Here is a 15896-nt window from a genome sequence, read left to right on the forward strand (position 1 = left end):
GTGTGGCACAGAAATATTCATCTACTGCCACTGTTTCCCCCCCCCACCTCACTAAGACCCACTGTTATATCTGGTCCTGCTCAGACCAGTATGACTTAAACAAAATAAAGTGAACAGCTATATTTAAAAATAATAAAAATAAATATACCCCCACTTCCTCCTGCTGCTAACACCTTTTTATGTGATCATATTCTGGAATCACATCTGCAATTATAGATATTGATTTCCAACCTTATGGGATCTGATACTACACCAAAGGTATATTCTCATCTCCAAACAGTTTTATCCATACATCTAAGGCAAGTTGAGGTAACCAGTATATATTCTTTTCTTCTTAATCCCCCTAATTTGTGTTTCTTCCTATGAGGTGATGAGAGGTCGTTGATATGAAAACCTTGCATATTTGCATTTGTTCAAAGACTTGATGATGCTTGTTTGTTGCTTACAGGCCTGGACTGTTTTTAGTAATTCCTGATTTAAAACATTGGCAGAGGGATATGATAATATACTGTCAATGTGATGGCCTTTCAAAAGAATTTTCCCTCATCACTGGTCTATTATTTCAGAATATTTCTTAATCAGTTCCCATTGAATTTTATATTGTATTTGGTGATTGGTTTCTTATATCTACATATATCATTTAGGTAATCTCTTGCATCATTTTCCATAATTTGTCAGGAGGCATATTGAAACCATTGTTCACTGTAATGCTAAAAAGCAGAACCTAATAGTCTTGATACTGCTTTAAGCTTTGACTACCTTTTAGGAACAGTATGAAGTAAGTGGATTGAGAAGCATTGGTGGCACCACATTATAATAGTATCTGTTGTCAGGAAAATGCAGTTTATTTGTAATTCACTTAGTTTTCTTAGACCCTTTTACCAATGAGCAATAGCACAGTTTTATTTGTGAATATTGCAATAGAGAACTGAAGCTGTTTCACCTTTTTTTTTTTTTTTTTTTTTTCTCTCTTTTTTAAATTTCCATTGTTACTGTTTGGTATTTTTTACATATCATGATTTTAATCAGAATTTGGTTGTTGGGTGGACACTAATAAGATGCCTGCCCACTTGCCTGAAAGGTGTATATAACTATCGACTGCTGTATTACATTACAAATAAATAGCAATACTCGTCATGTTAGGGAATTGCCATTTATTTGTGGTGCAGTACTATGGCAAGCTCATGATGCTAGTATTTCTACATGAGAGATTATCTGGAATGAGCAATCTGTATTCTTTATCCTTTTGCAGACTTCGTTAATTTCATATTTTAAACAAATGGAAAGTTCTGCTAGTTTAATTTTTTTATTTATACGGGGTGTGGCACTACAAACTAGTGGTTTTTATTTAACAGTATAAATAATGCAGATTTATTTGTTAAAAACTAAGTTGGATAAATGTGTCCCCCCCTCATTAGTAATGCTGCTCTCTAATCTATGCTGAAAATTTTCCATACCACAATATAATAAATTTTCATCATTCAATCTGATATTCGAAGGGCAATAATGAAAAATTCTCTCCTTCAGATGACTTTACTATTTTCATGCAGTTCGAAAAGAAAGCCTAGAGAATTGCATGGGGAAAAAAAATAAATAAACACCATTGCACAGTCTGAAGGTTACCACATTCAGAATCAGTGGGCTCTCTCTACTTTTATTTTTTTTAAGGAGGACACTGAATTTACAGGATGATACATTCATTCATTACAAATATTTTTATAAAATAAATTTCAAGACTAGAACAAATCGCAGCACTATCTATTTTCAACAAGACAGAACAGCAGCTCTTGCTTATTTGCTATGCAATCTTATATAACCTGTTTCCCAATCATATTTCAAGATTTGTTAACATTGTATGGTCTCAAAGGTCTTCCATCCTCACTGTAAATGAGTTTTCTTGTGGAAATGAAAACTTGTCGTGACTTGGAAAATTTTCAGCAAAAATGAGAAAGATGAGTGAGCACATTTACCTGTCTTAGTTTTTAAGAACTAAAACTACATTATTTATACTCTTAAATAAAATTTTTTCACAAAATTGTGTAAATTTATGTAAATTGTGATACTGCAAAATAAAACCCACTAGTTTGCCAGGCCACATCCTGTATATGTAAATATTTATATATGAATAATATTTTTATTATTTTTTTAAGGCTCTTAGACCTGCTGTAGTTCAAGCACAACCAACTCAAAGTTCTCCAATACGCACACAGATACAAATTATCCAAGGTCCAAATGGTCAACTTCAAGTTAGAGGTCTTTTGCCAGGTAATTATACAATATATTAATTCATGATTTCTTTAAGACAGCAGTGAGAGAATTAAGGCTTGTGTTCTGCCAATGGCTAGAATTCATGTAATCATGTAAATAAATTGCATTCTTCCTTAAAAATAGCAAATTCATTATCTTTATTATTCATTCTTCTACTATTAACTAAGGTTTCTGTTAGCCAGCCGTACCCAAAGAAGAGAAAAGAAAAGAAAAGGCAACACAGTACAGTTGAAGCTCTATATAATGACCCCCCCCCCCCCCGGTAATGAGAAAATGGTTGTTATATCAGAAGGGCATTATATCGATTGTTCATAAAATAGCATTAGGATAATGAGAAATTGGCTGGAACTAACCACATAGAACATTATAACATGTGGGATGTTAAAGTTGGGTCACTATAAAGAGCTTCGGCTGTACTAATTTTTAAAAGAGGGCTCAGTTGAACTGAAATTAAGAAATTTTCACCAGTTATAAGCATCATTCTCAGGTTTGCGTATGCAAAAGCAATACACAAGGCGCACTATATATAGCCTTGCTGTTTTTGTGCCGCAAAAATCAAAATCAATCAAGCAATACACAAACCAATCAGTTATACCTCCCTCAACCAAAATTTAAAATTGAAAGTATTAACAACACGAATGCTAATGTTTGGCAACATAAACAGTATTAAATATTCTGAAATAATCAGTCTCTCTCTCTCACACACACACACACACACACACACACACACACACACACACACACACACACACACACACACACACACACAATGATATTTGTAATGCTTTAAATATTTGTTTATCTGGTTGCACAATTATGTTTTGTGATTCTATGTACCAGCAGATTCAGGGTATAGCTATGGGTGTTCCCGTAGCTAATATACTTTGACGGAAGACGTTTTTGAATCTGCCAGTGCAGTGCCAGTTAGGCTCTGGTGAAGATATATGGATGATGTGTTCACAAGTAATTCCCCACAATTCAGAGGTCCTGTTCCTGCAATATCTCAATTCCTTGTCCTCTTATAACTATCTAGAGGTGGAGCATGTGGATTCCCATTTGGAGACCTCGGTAACAGAAAATCAAAGTGACAAGAACAGTAGACTAATTATAAGTCACTACATGCACCAGGACAATCTCATAGCAGAGCATGAGATTATTTGGTCAAACGTGGTCCAACTGTGATTCTACCACCAAGGATGCAGACACCCTCTCATATTTCGGATAGATTTCAATTTCATGGAAATAATTCAGTTTCCCATTTGAGTTGCAATAGTAAGTTAATTGTCACTGTTTATATTCCCCACAATTGAGACATTTCTACATGTCTTGCTAGAATTTTATGATGCTACATATTGGTCATGTGCATCTGCCTCTCAGGAAGTTGTATTTATTAGTTTTCAGGGTTAAATCTGTCATTAGCATTAGTAATGGCACATGATGCAAGAAAGCAAGCTTATATAGCATCAGCCAAAAAAAAAAAAAAAAAAAAAAACCCTTCTCATTTCACCCATCCACTCACTCCAAGTGTTTGTCTAGTTCTGCCTTGAATCTATTTAAGCTATCAACTTCTACAGCGACAGATGGAAGTTTGTTCCAGCAATCAACCACCTGCTGGCTAAAGGCAAACTTCCGCACATCTATCCTACAATTGTCTTTCTTCAATTTTAATTTATGCCCTCTCAGGCGATTATTCTGAGCAAGTGGAAAAATCCCATCAGCATGCTGAAAACAAGCATGCTGAAACCATTCAAGGCTTTATACACCTCAATCAGATCACCTCACAGGTGCCTAGTCTCCAGACACTGCAATTTGCAAAACTTATATAAAAATTTATGATATGATATCAAAATTATTCTTTGCATCCAGTTCCTTTGTGAACCCCATCATAGTATCCAATCAAATTGGTCAGACAATACCTCCCTATAATAAATCCATGCTGTGTCTTAACTATTACTACAGTCTTGTCTATATGATCCTGCAATGCTTCTTTAACCAGTGATTCCATTATTTTCCCCGGAACACAAGTTAAACTGACAGGTCTATAGTTACATCTTTTGTCATCTTTTGTGAACCCCGTTTATGAATTGGTGATAGATTTGCACACCTCCAATTGTCACCTTTTGACCCCCCCCCTTGCGAATTGGTGATAGATTTGCACACCTTCCTTGGACTCAGGGGAGGTCCATGGGGGTCCTCCTCTGAGTCCAAGGAAGGTGTGCAAATGAAGGAAGCTCTCATAATTATGGCTAAGGGTTTGCTTACTTCCTTGGCTGCCTCCTTTAATAAAACTGGATAGATCCCATCCACCCCAAGTGCCTTTCTTATGTTTATCTTCAACAATTTCTCCTCCAGTTTGCTCTCGGTTATTACAAAATCATCTAGCTCATTACTGAAATTTAATTCACTTCTCGCATTCCCCTCTCTGAATAACTTCTCATTTGTGAATGTAGATGCAAAATACTCAATTTAGTTTGTTAGCTACCTGAGCAGGATCATTAACAGTTGAATCAGCTATATCAAATGGACCAATCTGATTCATCCCCTTCCTCCTGGAGTTTACATAAGTAATGAACTCTTTGCTGTTTTTCTTTGCGTCCTTTGCCAAAGCTTTCTTGTAATCTGCCTTTGCCTGTCTAACCTCCTTTGTGACAGACCAGCTTATATCTATCATAGGCTTCTGTGTCACCTGTTAATTTATATGTATCCCATGCATTTTTCTTTTCTGCCACACGTTCACCTGACATTCATTTAGGCCTGAACCTTGAACGATATTTCTTAGTTGGTATGAAAAGCCTAGTAGCTTCCAAGATTAATTCTTTGAGTGCTTCCCATTTTGAATTTGTGGTTGGTAACATCATCAGTTGGTCCCACTGTGTAGAATTTAAATACTGTCTCAGACCACCGTAGTCACCTTTACGAAAGCAAAAACCCTTCCCTTTACCCCTGATGGTAGTTACCTCTTTGAGTAAACCCGACATTCTTAATGCATGAACAATCATTACTGATAATCAGATCAATTGTATTATGCCCTCTAGTTGCCTCCCGAACATGCTGCTGTAGAAAACAATCATCCAATAAATCCACAAAAGCCTTGCTAGTGTGCGAGTGACCAACGCACAAATTCCAGTTAATATCTGGGAAATTAAAATCCCCCATTATAAGACACTCTGATTTACTGGCCCACTCTGTTTCTCTGTACAGCTGTTTATTATACTCATCAGAGTCATTAGGCCTATAACACACTCCTACTCTCAATTTGGCTTTCCCAGTGCTTATGTCACATCAAACTCGACTCTACATGCACTGTCCAGCCATGTCGACTGACTGTATATCCTTAGATTTTATATATTTCTTTACTAATGGCATAACCCTGTCTCCCTTCCTATCCTGTCCATCCTTCCTGTACACATTGTACTTCCCAAATCCCAGTTCTGCATTCCTTATATCTGTGTGACATCCTGTCTCTGATATCCTAACAGTATCTGATTTTGATGTTTTGACCAACACCTCAAATTCATCAAATTTATTTACCAAACTCCTAGCATTGATGTACACGGAAGCATACATGCATCTGTTCCTATTCTTAGCTAACCTAACACAGCCTATTTATTTACTTGTTCCGCAATGACTCCCAGCAGTCGCTGGAATCCCATGCACCTTGTTTTCCAGGCTGCTGGTTATTCCAATAGAAGCAGTGCACGGATCACTTTCACTTCTGCCAGTGGCTACTGTTAATCCATTAGTCCGTGTATCCCCCAAGCTAGCAGTTTTCCAACACTGTCTCAATAGCATCAGCAACTATTCTTGCACCATTCACTTCTTGCATCCCTGTAGAAGGGATGAGATACACTTAAATAAGCATGAGATTATTTGGTCGAACATGGTCCCACCATGATCCACTGCCAAGGATGCCGACATCCTCTCATATTTTCGATGGATTTCAATTTCGTGGGAATAATTCAGTTTCCCATTTGGATTGCAATAGTGAGTTAATTACCACTGTTTATATTACTCACCATTGGGACATTTCTACATGGCTTGCTAGGATTTTACGATGCTACCTATTGGTTGAGTGCAGCTGCCCATCAGGAAGTTAGAGTTATTAGTTTCTAGAGTTAAATCTGTCATTCTCTTGCTGCATTGTTTAGATTCCATTTATCGGATCACATGCCTGGATTGTGGGGTTATATTGGCGAGTCAGATTGAAGATTTTGCGATCACTTCTCGAAGCATAAGTCATCAGGCCAACTTTGCCCACTCTACTGTTACTGAGTATTACTGGTGTGAGCAGCATGTTAATTGTAATCCACATTCCAGTGTGGAAATTTTGGATTGCACACGTGATTCTCGTCATCACTCCTGGTTAGAATGGCTCCATATAACTGTAGCAGCTTCCAATATTAATTGAAATTGTGGAGTCCTCATACACCCTATTATGGAAGTGGTTATTTTACAACATGATGAGAGATGGCAAGCTTATAATGTGACAGATCTGTGTTGTTCCTACTTCTGCAGAGTTTGATGGTGCACTATGGCCATAGTTGCCGATGTGCCCAATAAATCCCGAAACAAACAGCAGAGTTTGATGGCTAATATTTTGTTCCCCCATCTCTCTCTTTCTGTTGTTTTTGTTTTTTCCCCATTCACAAGCTGCATTGATCTGTTGTAGCACATGACATATAGGTTCCTCTGTAAAGTATAATGATGTTTTGTCATGCTAGTTGTCCTCAAAGTTGATAAAGGAGCACATTGTCCTTAAAGCTTCTTATTGTATATATGTCTTATTACTTTTACTACATGTATTGCTTTTATATGACACATGTGTATATATCCCACATGTGTATATATCTCTCTGCAAAGTATAATAATGTTATGTCATGCTAGGTGTCTTTCAAAGTTGATAAAGGAACACATCATTTTCCAAAAGCTTTTTATTGTATATTTGTTTTTATCACTTTTACTACTTTTATCGTTTTCGTTTATTCTATTCTTTGTAAAGTTTCTGTATATGTTGTACTTTATTTTCACTGTATTTTTAATAAATTTTTATTTTATATTTTTATGTTTCTCTAGTAGTTACAAGATTTCCTTCAATATGCTTATTCCAACACTCAAAGCCTTTTTGCTAGTCACATTAACATTTTTCATAATGTTAAGGGGATCACTGATTATGTTAACATTTTGGAAATCGTTTTTGAGAAACATTACAACCTGAATGCTTTGGCTTAAATTAAGCAGCCTTCCATAAGTAGATATTAACTGATACATTTAGAACTGTCTTTATTTTTTTTAACAGTTCTCTTAAATATTATAAGAAAGAGTAAAATTAAAAATTTATTAATTGGGCATACAGATATACTTTTTTTATAGCTGCATTTTATATATTCATGTTTGAATCCACATATCTTGAATTATGGTTTTGTAGTTTTTCTCTTATAAACTACCCTGATCCAATGTGGGCATCTCAGAATATAAACAGAAAATTTATTTACTTCTGAATTTGAAATATGAACAACACCAGTTAAACCAAAGAAATTGTTATTATCAAGTGAATTTTATTGTTTATAAAGTATTGCATTATGTGAGGTACATAGCATTGAGCAAACTAAGTTCCCTACATAGTGCATTGATCTCATGGCAGAGCATTATGCAACCACCAAAAAAAAAAAAAAAAAAAAACCACCTATCCACCTCATCTGTCCATCCCCTCTAATAATGTCTAATTCTTCCCTAAATTTATTTAAACTATCCATTTATTTTATTATATCATTTTATCCATAGCAGGGACTTCCCCTTAATGTCACACTGCACTAATTTGTGTAGCAGTTTTTCTTTACTGAATCAAAATATGTTAAAATTATTGTTTGCATCCAGTTCCTTTCTTAATTTGTCACAGTAGCTAATCAGATTGGTCAGACAGATTCCCCCCTATCCAACAAACCTGTACTGTGGTTTCCATATAATTCCATTCCTGTTAAGATGATCCTGCAAACCTCCCCTGAATTTAAGGATGCTCTCATAATTATGGCCAAAAAAGTTTGTTTACCTGTTTTGCTGTTTCTTTTAATAATACTGAATAGATCTCATCTCCATCTGGTGTTTTACTTACTTGTTTGTACTTGATGTAAAGTTCCATGTTCCCCACCAATTTATAATCATCCCATGCACATTTTAGTCAGTATAAAAATCTTAGTAGCTTCTATGATTACTTCCCTGAATGCCTCCCATTTAGAATTTGCAGTTGATAATATCATCAGTTGGTCCCACTGGAAAGAATTTAAACTAACACCACCATAGTCACCTTTATGAAAGCAAACTCCCTCTCCTTTACTTATGACAGTTGTTGTATCTTTAACTAGGTTTTACATCAAGATATTATGATCACTGTTTCCTAATGGTTCTTTTATATTGATGTTCTTAATTGAGGAAGTGTCAACAATCTATTGTCCCACTCTATGAATCTGTCATTCATTATGCTCATCACAGATAATTGGCCTACACCAGACTCCTCTCATTTTAGTTTTCTCAATTATGCCACACCATACAGACTTAGCATTGCACTGGCCACTATATCATATGACTTGAATTCTGTGTGCATCATAACCAAGAGTATTACTTCCTCTTTTTCTATCTGCCCCTCCCATTCTACCTGTATGCAATGTACTCACCATATTGAAATTCTTCATCCCTTATATCTGAGTGGTATTAATGTCCAACACTTTGATTTTCAGACTGCTGTATATCTCAATAGAAGCAGTACAAGAATCACTGACACCTCTGCTTGTAGCTGCTGTTAATCTGTTAGTTTTTGTATATCCTCTGTCTAGCAGTTTCTCAACCCACCACACACTGTCTCTATCATCAGCAAATATTCTTGCACCCATTCTGTTTAAGTGTATCTCATTCCTTTTAAAACTGTGTTTAGAAAGCACAAATCAAGCTCAGAAAAAATTCTACAAACGAATCTCTCTCTCTCTCTCTCTCTCTCTCTCTCTCTCTCTCTCTCTCTCTCTCTCTCTCTCTCTCTCTCTCTCTCTCTCTCTCTCTCTCTCTCTCAGGGCCAAAATTGATTGAAAAGGCTCTCATCATGTACTGTTTCCTCTTGTGTCTGGGCAGAATTGCACTTTCAACTGCAATCCCAACTCAACCTTTTCCTATTTCCCTGTACGTATTAAGTAAATCCTCCCATATCTTACTCTTAATATCATTAGTACCAATGTGCAACCCTGTTATCCTTTATGCCTTTAAAAGATGATAGTTGCTGTACAACAGGGTATATCTGCCAGGGACAGATATACCCTGGCAGGAATACTCTGGTCCTATTCCACCTATTCTGTTTACACAATGTATATATCCCATTCCCTGACAATAGAGCCACTGATAATAGTTACCTCATGTGGGATCAGAGAGGATGTTGTTGTGCTGCCTGTAACCTTTGCATTGAGTCTGGCAGCTGAATGCTTGATGGGTCTCTTATTTCAGTTCATTCAAGGGCATCAGCCCTATTCTTCAAACCCTCCTATAGGCTCATCAGAATGCTGAATTTCCACTTTATTTCCTCGTTCTTTTTACAACAAACACACATTAAAACTTTTACAACAAATGCATGACATAACCAGAGGCATTCCCTTTGGTTATATCATGTCCAAATAAAAGTAGCTTTGTAAGAGGCAATAAGCAGACCACATTATAAAATCCTGATTTTATTAAGAGAACTGTCATCAGCAGTTTGAACCAAAGTGTTCCCACTGTGTTGAGCATTTTGCTTTGCTGCGCTAGGCTGAGGCATAATTATAGTTTAAATTTTATTTAAGATTACCACATATTAATAAACTTGAATTTGAAACATATTAAATCAGAATATGAAAAGTTTAACTTTAAATTAAATTATCTAAATATTAAGCATTAAAGACATTAGTAAGCCTTCAGCTTTAAATTCTAACCTTTTAATAAACCAGTATGGTGCTACCAAGTTAAAATTTATTTTTTGTCCTGTTGCATGTGACGTGCAAAGTTAAGTATTGACATGCTATATGGGTATCACAGAAAAAAATTGCACCTTGCACTTAGATGAAACCACCAAGAACCCCTTAAATCCTGATATAGCATGATATAGCCAGAGGCATTGAGGTATTACTCAATGCCTCCAGCCTACAAATGCCTTAATAAGAATTCCAAAGGTGTCAACAGAAGCAAAATCTTCCCTTATATAGAAGATTATATAAACTGTCAGCTAAGGTAAAGAAAGCCAACATGAGAACCATGGGAAACTTACCAGGCAAAATTGTTTCTCCCTGCATTCTCGGTTAACAGATGGTGCATTTATCAGTATTGGCAGTAGAAGTTGATAACAAAGTATTGATTGGTTTTTTCTCATTATTAAAAGCAGATTATCGGAGTTGATGAGTGTAACGCCTTCACTGCTGAAATTTACTTACAGGCACACCCTCCAGACTGCCTCAGTCTTAGTGTGTTTATTCCCCTCCCACTGTTTTAATCCGATATGAAAAAGACTCTTACAGACGGTGCATGTTATCGGTAGTGGCAGTAGACATCATTTTTCTGTCATGTTAAAACAAAGCCTCAGTCTTAGGATAAACACCCTAAGACTGAGGCAGTCTGAAAGGTGTACCTGTAAGTAAATTTCAGCCGCAAAGGCATTACACTCATGAACTCCGATAATCTGCTTTTAATAATGAGAAAAAACTAATCAATATGTCATTATTGACTTCTACTGCCACTATCGATAACACATACCATCTGTTTACCGAGAATGCAGGGAGAAACAATTTTGCCTGGTAAGTTTCCCGTGGTTCTCATGTTGGCTTTCTTTACCTTCGTCAAATTGTCTTGGCCAGCAGAACCAGTTTAAATTCAGAAATTGCAAAGTAAGTTATGTATAACATGTCCATACACGCGCATTAACCATAACACTATCGTCTATAAAATCCCAGTTTTTTGTGATATGCAAAATGCTGTATACATAAATATCTGTAAGGAATGTGGAATACAACATGTTGGACAAACAAGCATGGGACTACATTTAAGATTAAACTTACACAGATTAAAAATTTGGGGAAAGACCCAACAGTAATACAGCAAAAGTTTCAGATAAATATAAATATACCAATGAGATCAAACAAAAGCACTTTCAAAAACACAAGTTCAGTAGTATATCTATAGCTATACTAACTATAGAAGACAACAATGTGAAAAGGGAAATCATGGAAGACTTCATATTACACTATAAATCATTTTATCCTTATGGACTAAACAATAGGTTTAATGGCAGGAACTTCACCTACAATGGCACCAAGCAATGCAATTATACAGTATTTCAACTTACTAAAAAAAAGCCATAAATTTACTAAAGTTAGACAAGGATACAGCGGTTACAGCACAGCCAGTCCAAAAATCCTTATTGACTTTGAAATAGTCACCAAATGGGATAACAATCCTGTTAACATTAAATTTATTTATAACACTCTATTTGAAGAAATAGAGCTAAAACACAGCAAACCAAATACCTACAATACAATACCCATTCAAAAGTTTGCATCTAAAGCACACTATAGGAGACATAATTAAATTTAAAATAGGATACACAAGCCAAAAAAATAGCGAAAATGAACAATGTATAATAAAATATCAGAATTGCATATTTCACAATGTCAGTCTAAAAGATGTTATTTATAAAATCACAAAATATTTGACTGTTGACAATATTAACATAAAGATTAGACTTAGGTGTGTTATGGCCCATTGGATTGGCAATGTGCAATTACAAAAACATAGTAGCAGACCTTAAAAAGATTGAATTCCCTTGTTTCTGCAAAGAATCCATATATATAAAGCCATATCATAGATTTATAGAGCCACATCATAAGCACGTAGCATAGCTGAGATAGTCTTTCACCACCCAACTTCCAGCAGACCCCATCGACATAGCCAAACAACAATGCAGCCACCCAGGAAGAGGATAAAATCTGTAGACCGGATGTTCCCTTCCAATACTGTAGGTATGTTCCTTACCCTGGCATACACTGGTGTTAAAATAAAGTGCATCACCTAGGAATTTCACATGTCTAACCCTTTTTTCACGATGGTATGTTACATTAATGACTAGCATTACAAATAGAAATATAAACAAAAGATATTTATTAATAATTAAGGCAAAGCTAAGTAATATTTGACAGGTGCTCTCAAAATATTCCAAAATGAGCATTTGCAACCTTTATAAAACAGTTTTGGTAATGGCTGAAATATTTTCAGAAGCCCTTTTTTTGCTTCAGTTTATCATTTTAAATGGAAAACAAAATGAAAAGTTCACCAGGTCAAACTAATATCTAGTTGAATCGCCTCTGGCCCTGATTACAGCAGCACGCCATCCAGACATTGACAAGATCGATTTCTGAAGATAATCAACTGATAATTCGTGTTTGGAACTACGAACTATGACTTCCTGAAGTTCACGAAGGGTCTTTGTGGCAACTGCAAATTCCACACAATGCAACAGTTCTCTATAGGATTCAGGTCAGGTCAGGGCTGTTTTTCAATTGAAAAAAAAAAAGGTTCTTCCAACAATTTTTTCACCTGTAACAAATGTAAACATGTTACTGTCGAACCTCTAATGCAGAAATGAAGCTAAAGTAATTACAGAAGTGCCTACTTACTTTTTGCCTGATGATAAGGAGCAGAGTTGTCCTGAAAGATGCAGTTACTTGGCAGGTTGAAATGGTCTCTAATGGTTGGCAGCAATTTGCCTTCCAATATAGGCAGGTATCCATTGGTATTTACGGAACCTTTTAAATTTTTTGTTTATACTCCGGCACGACAACCAAGTCAGTAGAGTTTACAATAAATCGTTATTAGAAATATTTATCGTATTTAGTAGCACGGGCTTGAACCCCGGTCCACTCAAGGAACGTGTGCTATGCGCTCTCGCTCCTGACCACTGAGTTACGTCAGGCCAGCAGGTGACCTACTCCGCAATACGAAATGCACCCCCATATCATTTGGCTGGTAGGGAATTTCGCTGTAGACACCATACAGTCTCGATGGTATTCTTCAACACGTCTACGGTGAATCATTTGTCTCCCATCAGAGCCATGCAGGTTGAATTACTTCTCATTCGAGAAAATAATTGAATTCCACTGCTCAGGGTCCATTTGACATAATCCTTACGCCAAATTAATCGGGCCTTTTTCGTTTTTTGTGTGAGAGGGGCTTCTTCTTAGGATGACGGGCAAAAAGTCCATTTTTGTTTGAAGGGAATCTTCTGACTGTTACTGCACTTGTTACCACTCCTGTATGTTCTTACCATTCTCTTTTCAGCTCAGACAAAGAAGCTTTACGATTCTTAAGGCATAGGTGCTTCAAAATGCGGTCCTGTTTTGGCATAAAGACTTGTTTGCATTAGGTTCCTGTTTTTCCTATCAGCAGAACCAGTATTCTTGAGCTTTGACAGAAATCTACTCTATCGACTGATTACAAGACACTCTATAAGCAATATGACGGGAAGAACATCCTTCCTCACTTAAAGCAACAATAGTACTCTTTCTTCGTGGCATCAACTGCACATAACTCGCCATCCTGACACAAGCAAGGAATGACTGCAATTCTTGCAGAGAATGCTTATATAGCTGAAAGTAACAGCTGATGCAATCTGTAAGGAATATTGCCATATACTTACGTTATTCGGACAACAATTACAATTTTAAAGGGTGATGCACTTTCTTTGAACACCGGTGTAGACTATGACCGATTTTACAAAGAAAAGAACTACCAGGCCAAGATTGTGCATCGCATGTACACCATCCTGCCAAAATAGTTGAGGATGATACATTAAGAGAAGTTATGAAAAAAGAAATGAAATTCAGACCTAACACCCCTACTAATCTAAATTACATACAATGATCCATTAGAATGGATTACTACACTTTGCATATACATCGATAAGCGAAAACATTATGACCAGTGAGTCGTTATGCAAATCGAAGCAACTGCAGATGAACTACGGCCTGTGTGCAGGTATAAAAACACCTGGTACTGAGCTCAGTTAATCAGTGTTACTCTTGTTCTTCAGATGGGAAAGGCAGCCGACTTAAGTGAGTTTGACAAAGGCCAAATTGTAATGGCCAGATGACTGGGTCAGAGCATATATTTGAAACACCACAGCTGGTGGGGTGCTCATGGTCAGCCATGGTTAGTACCTACCAAAGTGGTCTGAGGAGGAGGGAACCACGAAGCGCCGGTGGGTGTTGGACGACCACGGCTCGAGGTGAGTGAAAGCTCTCCCGGATGGTACGCGGCAACAGAAAGATGACTGGTGCAACTAGCCAGTAATTGGAATGCTGGTGACAGGAGTAATGTAATGTGTCACAACACAGTACATAAAACCCTGCTGAAAATGGGGCTGCATAGCCGCAGGCTGCTCCACGTGCCCATGATAACCACAGTTCACCGGCGGCAGAGCCTACAGTGGGCACGTGAGCATCGAAACTGGACCTTGAGTGATTGGAAGAAGGTCGTCTGGTCTGATGAATCACGTTTCCTGTTGCACCATGTGGATGGCCAGGTACCATATGCATCGTTTACCTGGGAAAGTGATGGCTGCTGGATGCACACCGTGGGACTAAAACAAACCGGTGTCAATGGGCACGTGAGCATCAAAACTGGACCTTGAATGATTGGAAGAAGGTCATCTGGTCTGATGAATCACATTTCCTGTTGCACCATGTGTATGGCCAGGTACGTACCTGGGGAACAAGTTCATTATAAATTACAAAAAAGTTTACTCAGACATACTGAAAAAGGAATTGAACAACAGCAATGCATAAAATTTCCAACTCCACCTCTAGTACCATTACAAAAAAAAGACTAATGGCACTACATAAAAAAATTAAATTAAAAATTGTTAATTCAAGATTTCTGTTCGTTTACTGGATTCCAAAATTCCACAAAGTCCCAATAGGTAGTAAATTTTTTGCCTCATATAGAAATAGTTACGTTAAAAACCCAAGTAAAAAACTGGAGGCTAAACTCAATTTAATTATCACCAATCTAACCAGTACTAAATTTATTTCTGACAACAGAAACTTTATAGAATACGATAAACACAATATCAACAAAGTTGATATTGTGAGGACCTGCGATTTCAAAAATTTATTATCTAGTATTTCACACAATAATTTTTAAAAATTACGAATGTACTATTATGAAGAATTTCAGGAAATTTTAGATTGCAGTAAACGATACTGGCTAAATCCGATTTCTTTATGTGTGCTTAACAGTTACTTACTAATGGGCAATAGCATCTACCTACAAAGTAGAGGTTTGGCAATGGGTGTAAGTTTCCTCTGCTCCCTTGTCAACTTCTACTTGCACTGCTAGAGTATAAAATGAAAGACAATATTAAATTCTTTAAATACATTGATTACGTTTTGGTTATCGAGTACAATCTATGTACAATCTATATTCCAATGCTATATTCGATAATATAGCATTGGAAACATTTTCCATAGACTTGACTATTGAATGCACCAATCCAAATAGCCATCTCCAGGCCATATACCTTGATAGTGAAATCATAATTAAAGAAAATAAAATTTACACCCTGCACTATGACA

At 36.6% G+C, this 15896-nt stretch overlaps 1 protein-coding gene across 1 annotated transcript in view; it reads left to right on the plus strand.

Annotated features, from left to right (window-relative positions):
• The window catches only part of E(bx) (nucleosome-remodeling factor subunit NURF301 E(bx)), a 693176-nt gene that overhangs the window by 423426 nt on the left and 253854 nt on the right, over positions 1–15896 (plus strand). Inside the window, exon 16 of the mRNA XM_090382976.1 lies at positions 2151–2265. Within this exon, the coding sequence (XP_090239102.1) occupies positions 2151–2265 (115 nt within the window). The remainder of the gene's footprint in view (positions 1–2150; positions 2266–15896) is intronic.

Source organism: Mastigoproctus giganteus, chromosome 10 (assembly GCF_048544385.1).
Source record: "Mastigoproctus giganteus isolate SK-2022 chromosome 10, ASM4854438v1, whole genome shotgun sequence".
Taxonomy (NCBI): Eukaryota; Metazoa; Arthropoda; class Arachnida; order Uropygi; family Thelyphonidae; genus Mastigoproctus; species Mastigoproctus giganteus.